Below are 16381 nucleotides of genomic sequence, written 5' to 3' on the forward strand. Positions count from 1 at the left end.
CATCAGAATTAGCTGTATGAAGAGAAGTGCTTGTAAAGATTAGACTCACCCTTCAGAGAAGCATACTGTTTCTGACTAAGGCAGAGGGAATGATCACTGCTCCCCAAATTCTATTTATCTGTGACTGGGGTGACTGATCATGTCAGTCACTGGCAGACAGCACTCCAGCCTCACCGCTGCCTCCCACTGACTCATCTTCCCACCAGCCAGGGAGGGAAGCAGGGACAAGCAGCAGCATGTTGCTTTGGCAGCTACACAGTACATGCTACCCATGGCATAAAGCATCACACAATGAGTATCTTCTTAGAGGCTTCCAAGCGTCCCCGATGCCCCTTGGATCTGCTGGACAGGCCAGGGGAGAGAGCAGAGATTAACTGCAACAATTATCCAGACCTTCGTATCGCTCAAGTTGCCCAGCCTGGCAGTATGGGCTTATAATGATGGGATTTTCTGGAAGAACTGGTGTACCAGTCCTCTCTCAGGGGGCTCCCAGCAAGCCTCCCTGGGTTAACATTTCACCATATCTTTTGCTGCCAACTCCACCCACTGCACTGGAAGGGATCCCTGCTCTGCCCTAGGACCACGCTGACCCCAGTATCAAGGCACTTTTCTATTGTCACATTCCATCCTGAGCTCCCTTTGGGAAAGGGAGCTTCCTACAGACAACCTCTGGCATCTATCTATTCAGCCTTCTCCAGCTCTTGCACCTGATCTTTCCTGAATGTCCTATGTACTTTGAACAGAAAGCTGACCTCTCCTAAGATAGGCCATTGTAACTGGCAAGCAGCACGTGGGTAACGTGTTATGTACTGTTCTAGTGAAAAAGGGGAATTAATCTTTTAATTCAAAAACATTCAGCGGCTTGGAGCCTGTCCTGAGGCACACCTTTTCTGGTTTTGCAGTTACCAAGATCTCTAGTTTTGGGTGCACATGGAAACACTCAAAACCCTTCTGAGGCAGTTTTCTCTACCTCTTCCACAGCAGGACAATCAAAAGCTAATATTCCTGAGCAGCCCTTTGCGGGTTTCAATGACAAGGAAAATGATCCCACCTGTGAGAATGAACTACTTAGTGGGCTTTCCTTTCATGTTGATAGCTTTGGAATCTGTGAGACTGGAAGAGGTCTTTAATCAGTCACTCACGGGCGAGTATTAATGAAATTAATTTAAATAATCACATTAATTAAAAACATTTTAATGGTGGAGAGGATCCTGCTTCTTGATGACCTTCAGCTTCTGAAAGGAGCCATCAGGTTAAGGTACTATGTATTTCAGTTTCAATTTTGCATGCATGATTTCTTTGTCTTCCTGAATATCTGTAAAGAGGATTTATTTATATTTAAGACATCCTTCAGTTAAAAAAGGAATGAAAAAGTATGTTTAGTTGTGAAAAAAAAAACACAGTGGATTTGGTAGTAGGCTGGATAAAACCCAAATTTGCTCTTAGTGGGGTAAAAGGTCATGCATGATCTTTGAGGAGTGTACGGAAATTTTAGCATTTGCGTGTAACACCTCACTATTAAAACCTGATGCTTCTAAGAAAGGTATAGATAGGCAGAGGATTAAACCTTACAGGTTCTTCTTTAAGTACAAAGGTTTACCAACTCTTTAAAACCCAGACTTCTTATGCACTCTGTTAACAAGCTTCTTGGAAAAGCCTGAACATGCACAAAAGCATAGAAGTGCTGCCACTATGGTAAGTGCTAGCTCAGTGACACACGCTTCTCTCTTACAGAGTATTATTTTTGTTGGCTAAGCAGAGAACAGTAAATGCTTCTGTTACCAAAGCTTGAAGCAAAAACATTTCCAAAGGCTTTCTATACAAAAGTCTGTTGCACAGGGAGATGTTTTTCCCCAACCCACAATTTAAAAATCCAAATAAAACACCATATCCTTTAATAAATAGAAGTTACTTAATTTTGTAGATGCAAAAAGATATGTAATATCAATGGTCAGCTATATGACTGTTTCAAACCATACTTACTGCTAAAATGCTGGAGCTGATGTAGAACAGCATGCTAACTGCTTGAATGTTGTCACATTTTTCCACACTTACTGATCTAGTGCATTTTGTAGCCTGGTTTACTAAAAATCCTGTAAAAAAAGTCACAAAGTATTACTGAAGGAAAGTAAAGTCTAACTGTGAAAAGTAGAAATAAGAAACAATATAAGAACCTCAAGTATAAGCAAAAGTAAAATTAAACGTAATAACTATTGCAGATAAGGTGTTACATAAGCTATAGAATGACACTTAAGTTCTCCAGAAATGCTATGAGACAAAATATTACTTCTTAACAATAGAAGCTTAATAAAAGCTAGAAGATTTATTACTTCATTTTTGAGATCTCATAAGATTTTTTTCTTTCACCAGAGACTTCAGTTTTCCTATGGTCATCATCATGATTTTTATGATACCATATTTAATAATAACAGTGAGGTTTGGAAAATGCAGGTGTGTGGGTTTGGCTGCTTCCCCCCCCCACCTCCCCCACCAATTTTCAGGAAACTGTGTGAAAGGTTATAACGTAGAGCTCAAGCCTGCAGCCAAAGGGACATTCTTACAAAGGCTGTCTGCTTAGGTCTTGCTTTGTATCATACCCTCTTCACTCATGGTGACACCTTTGTACTATTTTATTAAACCAGTTATGCCAAATCGGATGTTTTATTGTTGGATAAACAACCCATTAACAAGATTCTCAAGGATTACACATCTAACTTTAAATGTTTAATATAGATGCAACACAACTTCCAATCTATGTCTAAAAACACCCCAGAGAAACAGAAGCTATTTGAAAGACGTGAACTTTTATGTGAATTTACATTTGTGTGTGTGCCAATTTACTGCCTGATTATGCTCAAGTCAGAGCAGTATACTCTAAAACAAATAAACTGGAATTCAAATGCATTTTCTAACCTGCAGGATTTGCATCAGAGCACCAAGAGGAGACAACTGGACTAGGCAGTCTTAGAAATGCATCCACTGTCTGTATAGGAACACCATACTGCCAAATAAAACAACATATTCAAGTATATAAGGGTGTTTCAGTTTTAGAGCATTTGTATTAACAATAAATCTGAATAAAATTGGTATTTATTTCCACAATATCTGTCAATACCGTCTTTGTGCATCAATTTTTAAGCCACTGCTAACAGCTTTATGTTTATGATAGCAAAAAGCTACTTACTTTTCAAAGATCCTAAAAAACTAGTTCACTTTTTAAGTAAGCTAATATAAAATGCTACAGTTCTTACTTATACATTTCTATATTTAAAGACCAAAATAAAGTTTGTGTTTTCCAGAAAAAAACGCATTTTTTCAAAAGCAGATGCAAACAATGCTCACTTGTCCTTCTATGGAATAATCTAATAGAACAATCTAATACTAACTGAATCAGATAACTATTTACCTCGTATCTGTAAGTTTCATTTACATCAGAAGGATTTTGAGCATCTGTGTTCATATTCCAGTTGTCAGGCTCAGCACTGAAAGCAGCACTTCCAAACCGTTCAAGCAATTGATCAAAATTTTCAGCAGTAGGCATTTCAGGGGAACTGAAGGAAAGTGCTTGTTCATCTGTCAAAACATTTTGAAGAATGAGGTGACTTTTAGGATAAAAGATGCAGAAACAGTATTTAGTAACAATTTTTCCTTCTGGAGTTGTCAGAAACTCAGTGATAAAAAAATACCAACACAGCTTTTCTTTAAGAGAAAGCTTTCTCTTTTCTTTAAGAGAAAGCTTAGGCAGTATCTTAATTCATCACTTCAGCCAGATCCATGAAAGCACAAACTTAAAACTTAAGAAAAGGGTAAGCCCCTTGCTTTCAAAATCATGGTTTCAACAGCATATGTTTCAAAACAAAGACATGTCAATTCATATCTACAGTGTCCATGCTAAGTATTCAGATGACAACTGCAGTGTCATAATTTAAGAGGACATGGTACTGATCACTTCTTATTTCCCTGCAGGTCACTTCAAAGCTGGGCATAAACAATTTTTACCACTGGTGACTACAACACAGTTACAGCAACAGATTGGGAAGGAGTCAATTTCCCATGAGACAAGTTTAGATGTGATTTATTTGGGATGCTAAATTCTTTAAAAAACCTAAAAAATAGTATTTTTTTTCAACAGAGACTGAGTTAGAATATGAGATGTTTTAACTCCATAGCTTCACAAGTGAAAGGATCACAACACAAGGACTGTAACCATACAGAATAACCAGTTTTCTGACAGGTTTAATTACTTCTAATTCTAGTTTCTGGTACCTTACAATAGCAACACCACAACACTTAATATTGGCAACAACTCCACTTACAGTTTGTAGCATGAATGCAGAAGACACTGGGATTGACTTGGTCAATTAATTTAAATATCCTTTCTGGTGGATTTGCTTCAACATCAAGTGAATATACAGCAGCTTTCTGACTACACAGACGGCTGTCACCTCTGCAAACAACAATAATAATAACAACAAAATCAATGATCCCTTAGAAGTTAGTGTTGACCACATTTTAAAGTTCCTTTCATGTATTGAGGCAGCATCAAAAAAAGCATGAAAGGGATTACACTTTTTTGTACAATTTGTATAGCAATCGTGCCTCCTTATATTGTTTTACACTGTGTGCTTAGTAATAGAGAATTTTCCCATTTTTTTATCTAGGAGAGGAAACAGTGTGAGCAGGAACATGAAGAAAGGTAAGAGACAAACCAAGGGGAAGGGAAGAACCTGACAGTAGTAATATTAGAACTAAAATGACAAGCTGGATGGGATCCAGATGGTGCAAGACACCACAAATGCGGGGTGCGCCACAGCCCATACACAGCTCAGAAGCACTTTTATTTATACAACACAAGTGGGAAGTATGACCTTTAGAGTAACGTGATGGCATGCAGACCAGAAAAAAAGGTCAGTTTTGTGAATATTGGAATAATATTTGCCTGGGGGAAGGGCAGGAAAAAGTCCTACTTGAGGTACCTGTAAAAGAAATGGCAGACTGAGAAAGAGGGAGGTGAAATAAGCCATCGAATCTAGGAAAAGTATTTGTAGATGTGCCACGGGTTCACCAACAACAGCCCAGACCTGCAGCAGGCTGCACAATGAATGTTCCAGTTCGTACCCTGAAGAGCACTGCTGTGTCCTACATGCCAGAAATACAAGATGATGATCACTGTGAAACTGGTGCTTAGGCAGGGTTAAAGCAGTCAAGGGCAGATAACTGAAGAAGTGAAATGACTTTTAGAAATGACTTCTTGAGCATGGAGTTAAACTTTTCCATGAGGTGAACCATTTTTTAGTAGGATCGAATCATAAATCAAGCACCCTTTTTCTGCTGTTTCAGAGACTGCATAGCCTCTTACTTGTGATTGGTCAAACGCTTTCAGTAACTAACACAATTATGCAAACGTATATAAATCTAGATGTAAATAATGAGATCCACAATACTTGCAGTCATTGAAAATCCCATCGATTTTCAAGCAAAATGAACACTTTACACACAAGAACTTAGGGAAAGAAATGCAACTTCATTTTATGCATTTCTAGCTGACAGAGACAGAAAAGTCACCTAAGACAATTAAACTGTCGCTCAGGAAGGCGTTGATTAGACCTTTCTGATATATATAAATATCTATACACGGGTAGCAGTAGTCATTGTGTGCAAGAACAATAAGAAACCACAGTCTGGGATGACTGCTAATTCAAATTTCAAAGCACCAAGAATAAATGCCAGCGTTCAGATTGGCATGATTTATGCAGAAGGTGGGTTGAAGAGCTGTACTTACTGTTCTGAGAAGTTTTTTACATTACAATTTTGAAGTGAGCTTTCTTAACTCCTTTTTGAAAAGATAAAATTGGGTGAAGATGTTTTCAGATAAACTGTAAACCACTACTGGCATTGCTTTATTGATATAACGTTACATTTCACTGTAAAATGACTGACTGGCAGTGAGGCAGCAGGTTTGGACACTGACTTGTAAAACTAAGATCAGAACAATGCTCACACCTCATTATGCCCTGAATTGATCAAGTTTCAATTTATTGACACAATAAATTGTAATGAAAGAGGTTACTGATAAATTGCTGATGACCTACAGAGGTGGCCAGATGGTCCCATGGTATCAGTTTTCTTCACATGTAGACACTGCACTATATTGATGAAAGTCTAAAGATGCATTATTCTTCCCCCACCTAAGTGCCCATAGCAGCACAATAAAACAGGAGAAAAGCAAGAAGCACGAGTTTAGGAAAGAAAGAATAAGTGCAAGAGAAATGGATGGGAGGCCAACTTGTTGTTCTGCCTGGTTAGGGGCAAAGGTTTACAGGCCTAATGCAGGAAGGACTGGTGAAAGAGCAGGCGGGAGTTAGGATGCCAGGGGAGTTAGGAATTGGTAAAAGGAGAGGACAGAGCCCTTACAAATGCATGCAGCAAATCAGATTTTTGTATTTCATATCACCATTTATCCACTTACGTGACAATAGGAACTGAACATGTAGTAAAGAGACTGAAATCATCTGCACTGCAATCAGGGTCACAGCAGCAATTTACATCACACTGTGCCACCAACAGATCACAAACACACAGCTTGGCAACTGGAGGAGAGATTTAAATTAGAATTAGAATTGGAACTTTACACATTACAGCATGTTCCCTAACACTTTCATTTTTCACCTTGCCTTATTTTTGACAATGGTTAAAAGTCTATATCCAAAGTCACGTGCTTTTTTCCAAGTAATTTTTAAAAGCCATCTTTTCTGCTACTTAGTAGATCTATTTGGAACACAGTAACAAAACCAAGGGTATACTAAAATCTGATGGTGTGTTCCCTGTGAAATCAAAAAAGCAACTTAATAAGAATTTTGAAGGTGTGAAAAACATACTAAGACCTGCAGAGGGGGGAAAGAAGAGATAGAAACAAGGTATGCTTATCTGCTTGTTTCAACTTTGGGGGTGGGGGGGTGGGGTGGAATAAACATTTTGCTAGAGCAGAGATGTTTACAAGTATTGAGCATGTCCAGTAATAAATTTTCCTGATGTGCTAACATAACCATAGTTGACTCCTTTGAAATTGCTTTTTGTCTTTAGATCCTGTGGAATATTGTAATGATACAGAAAGTAATTGCTAGCAATACTGTAAACTGCCTCAACAAAATACATTTGTCAAGTTCTTAAAACATTTGGAGGTTTTCAAGACTATAAATTCAAAGAACAGGCATTACTCTACCAAACTGTTTTTGAAAGTTGCAGCTCTGTAACAAATCCAGACTTAAGAACAGCACAGAAGGAAGAAAATTAAAACCAGTGCTCTATAGGCAAGACATTCAAAGAACATTCATTTTTTTAAATAGCACAGCACTTCTTTTGTTTCAGCTTGATTGTTGCCCATTTCTCTATGGCCTCCTGCATGTTCTCTGACCATCTGAACAGTATCCAGGTATTTCCTGGAATCTCTGAAGTTCTGACTGTTCTGTTACCAAGGTTTAGCATGGGAATCCTTAGCTCACCTTGTAAACAAGACAAGTTTAAACATGGATGATTAGATTGCAAGGTTATGTCTCTGAAATCAGGGATTTAAGTCGCTTTTCCCTAAGGAGGTACACACTGGAACATGTTTAATTTGGCAAGTAATGCAGGGAAGCTGAACTGATGGCATCAAGGCTGGGAAATCAAAAGGTAAATAAAAGAACACCTGCCAATTAGAAGAGAGTGGGCAACACCTTCTGACAGCACAACAACAACAATCTGTGATTATATTGCCATAGCACTGCTACATATCCAGATAGCTGGGGCTGAACTAGGAGTCTTGGGGCAATCTGCTCAGTATGTGGAGATCTCCAAGCACACGCAGGGAGAGCCTGGATCCCCTCAGCCAGGCCAGGCTCTGCCCTGTGGGCTCAGAGAAGGGTACTGGGTGGGCATGCCGACCCACGGACTCTGTGTGTGTAGGGGTTGCTGAGCCTGCCTTTCCAGGGAGGCTCCAAGCCTTGGCTGGAGGGGGGTGCTGCCGGAGAGGGGGTGCTGCCGCACAGCCCCGGTAAATCCCCAAGGAGAAGCCGGGCAGCTGCCGTACAGGCTTGTCCCAGCCCCGGGAGCCATACGGGGGCCAAGGGGCCCACGAAGGCCAGAGGAAGGCGGCGAGTAGGACCTCCCTTGCTCCGGGAAGAGCCGCCGGTGCCCAGCAGACCCCGCCCCGCAGGGCACCCACCGTCCGTGACCGGGGCCGGCGCGCTGCGGGGCCGCGCCCGGGCGGCAGCGCCCGTCTCCGGTGGCGCCGCGGGACCCGCCACGCTGCCTGCGGCCTCCGCGCTCGGCTCTGCTACCCGCAGCGGCGGCAGGAGGAGGAAAATGATGATGAGGAAGACCCCAACCCTCTGCGCCGCCGCCATAGTGACCGCCCTACCAACTGCGCGGCTACCAGGCAGCGCGGAGCATCACGGGAAGGGGACGGCCCGCCCCTCCCCAGGGCATCACGGGAAACAAGGGGTCTGCGGCGCGGGGCACGATGGGAAGGGCTGTGACGCCGCGTGGCTATGGCGGGTGGCGAGGTAGAGGTCGGGGCCGGGCTGTTCCCAGCCTCCCTCAGCGCGGGGACACTTTGGTTGAGGCCGGGCCCTGGCTGCTCCCAGCCACCCTCAGCGCGGGGACACGCGAGGCGAGGCCAGGCCCTGGATGTTGTCACCTTCCCTCAGTGCAGGGACGCTTGGGGGGTGAGGCCGCACACCAGCCTATTTTTTATAACTATAAATTTTATAATTTATAATTATAACTATAAATTATCTATATTTTATAAATATATATAGACTATAAATATAATTTATATTCTATATAAATATATGAATAATACACATTTATAAAATAGGCACACCAGCCTATTATAACCAGACAACCTTTGGCTGCCTGTGGCCTCCTGTGAGGCCACCATGCTTGCCTCACTGCTGCCATTGTGGTGGTCATGGGCCACCCAGCCCCTTCAGAAACTGGCAGTCTGGGTGGCCATGGCCCCTCAGTACCAAGCCAAGGGCAACAGGGAAAGGTTTAAGGTATAGTAGCTTAAGTGTAAGCAAGCCACATACGTGGTTTGGGCAAAAATGCTGTTGGAAGGTGATACAAAAAATACGGGAAATGACCCCTCCTGAGCTATAAATTTCCATGTGTAGCATATTTTTGCAACTTTGTTTCTAGTAATATATTTTTCTTAAACTAATTGTTAAAGTCTTACCAATTTTGAAAACACCATGGGTCTTTAATGTTCAGTGTACATATTCGTTAATTTATCTTTTTTGTAAACTTGCAATAAAAACAGCTGGTTTTATACTTACTTGGCAAAACTGAGCTAGAGTGACTAAATGATCACAGTTCCTTATAGTCATCTTACAAATGTTAACGTCCAGGCTGCAGTTCCAACCAAGAGATTACTTTTTAAACTTGCTGAAGTCGGTGTCCTGCATTATCTGATCAGAAGCAACTTTACAATGTTTGTCCCTGCATCAAACTGACAAGTGCATTGTTAACACAAAGTTTCTTATTCTCACTAGGTTAATTCCTATCGTCTTGAAGGGAAGCCAACAAAAGCCTTGAGACCACAAGAGGGCACATTGTCTTTTACATTAAATACACTTGACTGCTCTCTGTGCCGGTCACAAAGTCTGAAGAACCTGACTTCATGCTGGCATGCAAATTTAGTACCTCAGAGATGTTCCAGCTTCTTCTGTTCAAAACTGAAATAATTCCACAGTGCATGCAACATCTTTGTTACTCTTTCACACTTTGCTGCATGAGAGCCAATTGTTCACAAAGGTGTTGATGAGTTATGCAAGACACACTGTTGTCTGCCTGACTTAGTACAAGGCTACCGAGGTCATTGGATATTATCAAAGAGCTGGTGACTTGGGATGGATTTGAAATAGCTCCATGTTGCATGGCAAAATTCTGGAGTCATCCTTCCCCTTGGATGGATCCTCCCCCTCATTCTTCTAAGGACATGATGACACGAAGGTGAGAATCCAGTGTATTCCACTGTCCTTCAGATCTCTGCATGCCTTACGTGCAATAGTAGTCTCACCTGGGTCTCCATTCTGCATTCCTTACGTTAAAAGAAATGTAGCCCAAAGTTACTGTATTTGCCTTCTTCCTTGGGGAAGAACTGATGTATTTGGCCTTTGTTTCTTAGCAGTTTCTGAGATTAGTTTTATTAAATTGGAAAAATTCATGCATTTCCTTTCAGTAACGTTTCCTAAATGATGTTAGTGTTGGGTTTTTTTTCAGGCTTGAAGACACTTCCATTTTGAAAAGTGATTGTAAAAATGGCATCATAGGATGACTCCTTTTAGCTTCTCACTAAGGCTGTGCCAGGACTGGCTGCAGCCATAGATAAGAATATGTGCCTCTATTTGGAGGAAATTGTGGGACTCTTTAAAAAACAGTATCTTTCATTGTCCCACAGCAGGGAAATGTGGTGACTTTGCCAGTTTACTCGTGCAGATTTGCATATTCTCAGTTATGTTCAGTACAGATATTGGTGCATTACTGTGAAAACTCTAGTGTCTTTGGCCCTGCTTAAAAAAGCAGATGGGCATAGGCTGCAAAAGTCAGCTGAGGACCTGTTTGCAGCCAGCCATTAGAAGTCTTGCAGCTTCAAGGAGGCCTTAGGCAGGCAACAGTCCCCTGCATAAAGGCAGCTTGTTTTCCTGCCTGTTAAAAGGCAAGTGAAGCTCTTTACTTTTGTCACTATTAAGTGAGTGAAGTTTCCACATCCTCTTGCTTGAGGGAAAGTAAAACAGATTTTTGAGTTTTACTTCTAATTGCTGTGGTGCTTGTCACAGCTGGGAGAGGCAAGCCTGCAGGATGGAACAGCCTGAGCATGTGGCTACTCTTTGCTTCGCTGCCATGTGTTGGAGGTCAGACTTCTCCCTGGGCGAAGCTGACCTAGGGGCTTACAGTCCCTTCAACTTCCTTGACTGAGCTCTCATACGCCACATTTGGCCTGTTAACAAGGATGAAGATGTTTCTCTTACCTAGAAGTCCTGCAAATTTTGAAACTTGGAACTTAGTTTGCAGGCTCAGAGGTAGAGTGCTGCTTAGTTCATTGTTTATCATCATGGGTCATGTTCAGTCTTCTCTATGACTTGTTCAACTGCAGTGTCATGAGATAATTAATATTAAAGCAACCGTACTTGTTAGATGCATTTCTGTGTTTAAAATCCTTAAAAAGGGCCGTTGACAATGCACAAGGGAAAAATATAATTTAATACATTATTTCTGCATCCAGAATTACTTTGCAAAGCTGATGGTACACAGGGGACCAGATTCCTAGATGAAAACCAAGCCGTGCTGAAATCTGCGAGCTATTCTCAAGCACAGATTGCATCCTGAATGCATGTGGGCAGGAACTGGATGAAGAAGGAGGTATTATTTCTTACTGCATCTACCATTGAAATAGAACTGGTCAATTGTTCAATAACAAAGTATAATGTAATTCATCTGTTTTTCTCATGACTTTTTTTTTCAGAAGTAAGTTAAGGCTTTACTCAAACCAGTAGTTCACCTAAACGCATCTCTAATACTTGCTGTAAAAGAAGAATAGGACGAACACAGCTGTTGTGTCACTTAAGTTTCCTCTTTATTAATGATTAAGTGACTAACTCTGAATTCCTTAACTGTAGGATATGATAGTTCCATAAAGTCATGAAACCTCTCCAGAAATATGTATGCACAAACAGGATGCAGTAAGTAAAGTCCCTGCAGAAAGAAACATGAATATAGAAAACCCCCACCTTTGTCATACAGAGAAGAAAGGCAAAACAAAAGCCAAATGTAAGAAAAAACATTTGAAAAATACCACCACCACAAAAACCACACTTGTGTTACACTTCGGAAGCAGATTCCAAAGAGCCGACTCCACAGTGTGTAGGACAAGATGAGGACATTAGTAAATAATGCATGTTCTCCATCACAGAGATTTTAATTTATCCTATCAACATGAGTGAGTTAATAATTAAAAAGGGCACTTTGATCCTCATGTGAGAGGTCCTATAAAATAAAAACTCAAGCAGTTTAAGATGCAATAGATAGCTGTCTCTTAAAAAACATGTTAAGGGAGTTACTGTATTAGTATTTTTAATTATATTTTGAACAGTGAGATTTTGATGTGCGTTTAAGCATCACAGTGTGGCATTTGCAATCCAAACATGGCAGGATTAAGTCCCATCAAGCAGAGTAAAACTAGGGGAAGTAACTGATTATAAACACAAATAAAACTAACGCAGATGTCTTTTATGAAATGCTAAGACTAAGCAGAAAGCACTACTTACATTTCAGTTTCTCATCCAAGCTTATTTTAATAGATCAGTTACATTTTATTTTTTAACTATATAACTTTCACTACAGCCCTTCCCTTTTAAAATCACTTGAGATTTAAATGCTTCATTTTCTTCCACACATCTAAAATTATTGCTGTTTCTCAGAACAAAAGACACTGGAGATTTTAGAGTAGTGCACCAGTATCTGTCCTGCACGTAGCTACAAATATGCAAATCTGAGTGAGTAAACTGGCAAAGTCAACATGTTTCTCTTCAGTGGAACAATGACAGAAATTCTGCCCATGGACACGTGTCCTTTTGATTAAACAGTTTCTTTTTGAAAATTTAAACTAATTCATAGTAGAATTAGCTTAATAACCATGGCCTTAATAAATTATGGTGGAGGTGTTCAAGCTATTTGGCTGAATGTGTGCTGCTTTTTCTGCACACACCGTATACAAGGCTTTTGACTGACTCAGGTTTTAGTGTTAGGAAGTTTTTAGTAATGAAAAATGTTCAACAGAGTTACTATCATGAAAGAGCTTCTCTAGAATGTGGTATAATTCCTGTTACTTTAAACTTCTAAAATGAGGAGGCGATCCTAAAAGGAAGCAGTTTTGTATGTGCATTACTTGAGCTAAATATGTATTTTCAGTTTGATGCCATTCAAAACAATTTTACCACTAACAGAAAGTCAGAGTTGCCATCAGGCTACAATATTTTGTATTTTATAGAGAAGCTGGATGACTTGGGTGAGGTTCTAAAGGAATTGTGGGAGAAACTGATGCACAAAATACATCAGCTCTCCAGGATTTCAGACAGCTAGGATTTGGAAGGTCCCTAGTTCCCCTAGACCCATCGTTTGAGATGGCTGTCTTCAGACGCAGCATCTTGACTGGTATCATCCTTCTCACATTAGTTTTCTGTTTGATGCTAACTGTGCTATCTTGAACTTCATCTTTTCAAGGTGACAGATCTCTTTCAAAAGAGATCTTTTTATGACAGATGACTTTAAAAACTCAAGTGGACAGGCATTTTTAATTAGAAAAAACAAAGTCAAATCAGGCTGAAATAAACTGCATTCTGGTCTAGCACGACATTAGCCCTTAAATAAATAGTGAGAAGCCTGGGCTGTCTCTGTACAGCAGATGGCATTACAGGTAATATTTATCATACTCCAATCTCAAGGCTAAGATACTAGGGAGGGAGGATTGACGTCAGTTACAAGTGAATCAGTCTTAATATGAGCTGAAAACCTGCTTGTGTCTTCAACAGTTGATTGCATTGTACAGCACTTCTGCTTAGCCCTCCCCATTGCATTTACTAGTCTGTCTGAGCAAGCCGAGCAGGAAGAGTTCATTTTGTTTTGCAGCTTAAATGATGTAAATGGATCTTGGACTTTGAGGTGGGAAGATTCCACCCAGCTGCAGTAACCAGGGGATGCCTTTTGCCCCAGTTTTTGTGCCAAGTTTGTGCATTCGAGAGAATTTTAAATAAATATCACTTGGCAGGATTATCGACCCTCAGGGTACAAGAATACTACTGAGTGAGGCAGCAGGGCATGTACCAGGAGGGATTTACAGGAAGATCTGGGCTGATAGTGAACAGTGGGGAAAACCAATTCTGTCCTATTTCATTAAAAATGGTTGTTCTTTGTCTCACAGGAGCTGAGTGATCCTTTGAATGAAAACCAATAGCAGTTTTTCATCTGGGTACAGCATCATCATGCAGGAGTGAAAGAGTTCAGCAAAGGTTACTAATTACCACTTAAATGAGGTAGTCTTCCTTGGCTTTTTGGGCAGACCTGGGTGGGTGAGCAGGGATGGAAGAGTCTAAGCAGCTCATCGTGTGCCTTGGCTTTGGAGCCCTTATCGAAACATGGAGTCGCGCTCCACCAAGTCTGTTTGACAGTCGTGCGCTCATACCAAGTTTCTTAATCTGAGAGCCATGGCTGATTGGCAAAGCGGTCTGGGGAGCATCCCGTCCCGCTCTGGGAAACGTGTTGAGAACTTGGGTTTAGTTGGAAATGTGTGTGGGATCCCAGGTTGAGAAGCAGGGCATGCCCAGCCACTGTCGGACAGATCCCCTGGCGCTAACCAGAGCTGCCTCAGGGCACCCTGGCCCTGTCAGCAGGATTGCAGTCCGCTGCCCTAAAAAAAAGGGGGTTAGGCCAGGCTGGAATTACCCTTGCAGGGACCTGCACAAGGAGGAAGAAGAGTGAGAATGAGGGGAGGGAAAGAATGACTCTGTGGGGGAAACTGAAAATATGTGCTTCCCTTTCCTCCTAGAGATACAGGGCAGGGTGAGGCTGCGGTGTTTGCTGCTTAGGAGAGCTATCTTGCAAGTACTGTTTGTCATCCCACACACCCGGACAGGCCTTGGCAGCAGCACACCCTTATCTCCAGCATGTTGGCAAATTCGGCTCTGCAGCACTTTCCTAATTCACCAGAGCTGGGCCTGGGCTGCTCTCTGTGTTTGCTGCACTTTCCTTCTCCCCGTTCTAATGGTCAGATTAATTTTGTAATAAGTTTGAATACAATTTCAGCTTTAGTTGGAAAATGTTCATGCATTGCTTAAGCTTTTAGCAGTTGAAAGGGGAGGAATCTGTCTCTAGTCTCTGTCAAGATCCACAGCAAGTGAAATGCCTGCTGTCCCTTAACGCTATTGTAATGATGGTGCTTCGTTAATGTTCCTCATGGGTTGGAACTGTGGAGCACATGCTGCACAGCTTTTGCTTTCACCGGAGTCAGCTTGGGGTTCAGGTTTCACCCCAACATCTGCTTTATTTACACCTGTCTATTGTTTTGTTATTTACACATCTCAGGTTGTAGAATGAAGCAGAAGCAGCAGCCTCTTCACGCATGTGTATGGGGAGGCGTTAAATTCATTTGTGCACGTTATGCAGGGCTACCTGCTAGGAGCTTCTGAAGGGACAAGCCATTCCGCACGCCCAGGAGCAGCATGGAAAGCTGAGCAGCAGAAGACAAGGAATTGAGTCTTTTTGAACTGGTGGTGGGTCTTCTAAAGCATTGATGCCTTGAATTTGTCAGTGGCTTTGAAGTCGTCCAGGGGGAACACTTAAAAGCCGGCTGGCCGCCTTTGTATCACGCCCACCTGCAATTAAAATAATTATAGTGGGTTTTTGCATGATGACTGCGTGCTGTGGCCTTCTCGGGAGGGTTTGGTTTGGCATTTCACGGCCCTTACCCAAAACGGATGGATGAACGCTCTGCACTTTCATGGATCCCCACAGAAACCACACAAACATCACGTGCCACAGCAAGCCACCTCTATCCCTAGCTGCACCCCGCCAGGGAAAAACAGGAAGAGTTAATTTATTTTTTATTTTTTTTTTTTTGCGTGGTGTGACTCACATAACCGTCCTTAATAGCCAGAAAGTACAAACGGCCACCGAGTCCCTTTGAGTTATTTGGAGCACGCCAGACATGCGGCCCGATGCGGGCGTGGAGGGCAAGGATCTGTGTTAGGCGCAGCCTCACTGTGGAAAGCGTAATTGGGATAATTGGAGGTGAGGGGGCGGTGGCGCCGGCGCCCCCCGCCCGGGCACACGAGGGCCCAACCCCGACCCCGCCGTGCCGCGCCGCCGCGGGGGCTGCCGGGAGCCGCCCGCTGTTATTGTCCCGCAAGATGCAAATGAGAGGCGGCGGCCAGCCAATGAGGGCGGGCGGCGGCGGGCGCGCAGGCGCGCTGGGGCGGGGGCGGGGCTGACCTCGCCGCCCGCCCGCTCCGCTCGCTTTGCCGAGCGCCGGGGCCTCAGCACGCGCGGCCAAGATGGCGGCTGCGGCCGGCGGGGTGCGGGGGCGGCGCAGCGGGCACCGCCGGCTCTGACCGGGCCACCTCGCGGCGCGACGGGCAGGGCGTCCGGAAGCTGCGCGGGGCAGCGCCGGCCGGCCGGGGAGGCGGCGGAGCCCCCCTCGGGGGGGGGCGGGTGGCGCGGAAGGACGAGCCCGGCTGCGAGGGGCCGGCGCGCGGGGCGTGAGGGGCAGCGCGGGCGGCGGGGGCGAGGGCGGGAGCCGGCCCGGAGGGGCGAGGCGGCCCCGCGGGGGGCGGGAGGGCGAGGGGCC

General features: G+C 43.1%; 1 protein-coding gene and 1 long non-coding RNA gene across 8 annotated transcripts in view; one reads left to right on the forward strand and one right to left on the reverse strand.

The window, feature by feature from the left end:
• Positions 1-8698, reverse strand: part of TCTN1 (tectonic family member 1) — a 15614-nt gene extending 6916 nt beyond the window's left edge. For 4 of the 5 annotated variants that reach the window (XM_040609270.1, XM_040609260.1, XM_040609251.1 and 1 more), the window contains exons 1-6: positions 8204-8698; positions 6470-6590; positions 4317-4447; positions 3407-3573; positions 2914-3001; positions 1984-2093 (exon numbers count right to left, since the gene is read on the reverse strand). In XM_040609270.1, coding sequence (XP_040465204.1) covers positions 1984-2093; positions 2914-3001; positions 3407-3573; positions 4317-4447; positions 6470-6590; positions 8204-8384 — 798 coding nt within the window. In that variant the 5' untranslated portion in view covers positions 8385-8698. The remainder of the gene's footprint in view (positions 1-1983; positions 2094-2913; positions 3002-3406; positions 3574-4316; positions 4448-6469; positions 6591-8203) is intronic. The other variant, XM_040609243.1, reaches the window with a different exon arrangement.
• LOC121095027 lies at positions 4661-15446 on the forward strand. 3 transcript variants are annotated; one of them, XR_005829992.1, is made up of 4 exons: positions 4661-4696; positions 9534-9993; positions 11267-11403; positions 13961-15446. It is a non-coding gene; the product is annotated as an uncharacterized LOC121095027 (long non-coding RNA). The 3 variants fall into 3 exon arrangements; XR_005829990.1 differs by lacking the exon at positions 4661-4696 and having other exon boundaries at positions 8784-9993; XR_005829993.1 differs by lacking the exons at positions 4661-4696; positions 11267-11403 and having other exon boundaries at positions 8784-9993.
• The last annotated feature ends 935 nt before the right edge of the window (positions 15447-16381 follow it).

The sequence above is a fragment of the Falco naumanni genome, chromosome 1, assembly GCF_017639655.2.
Source record: "Falco naumanni isolate bFalNau1 chromosome 1, bFalNau1.pat, whole genome shotgun sequence".
NCBI classification, from domain to species: Eukaryota; Metazoa; Chordata; class Aves; order Falconiformes; family Falconidae; genus Falco; species Falco naumanni.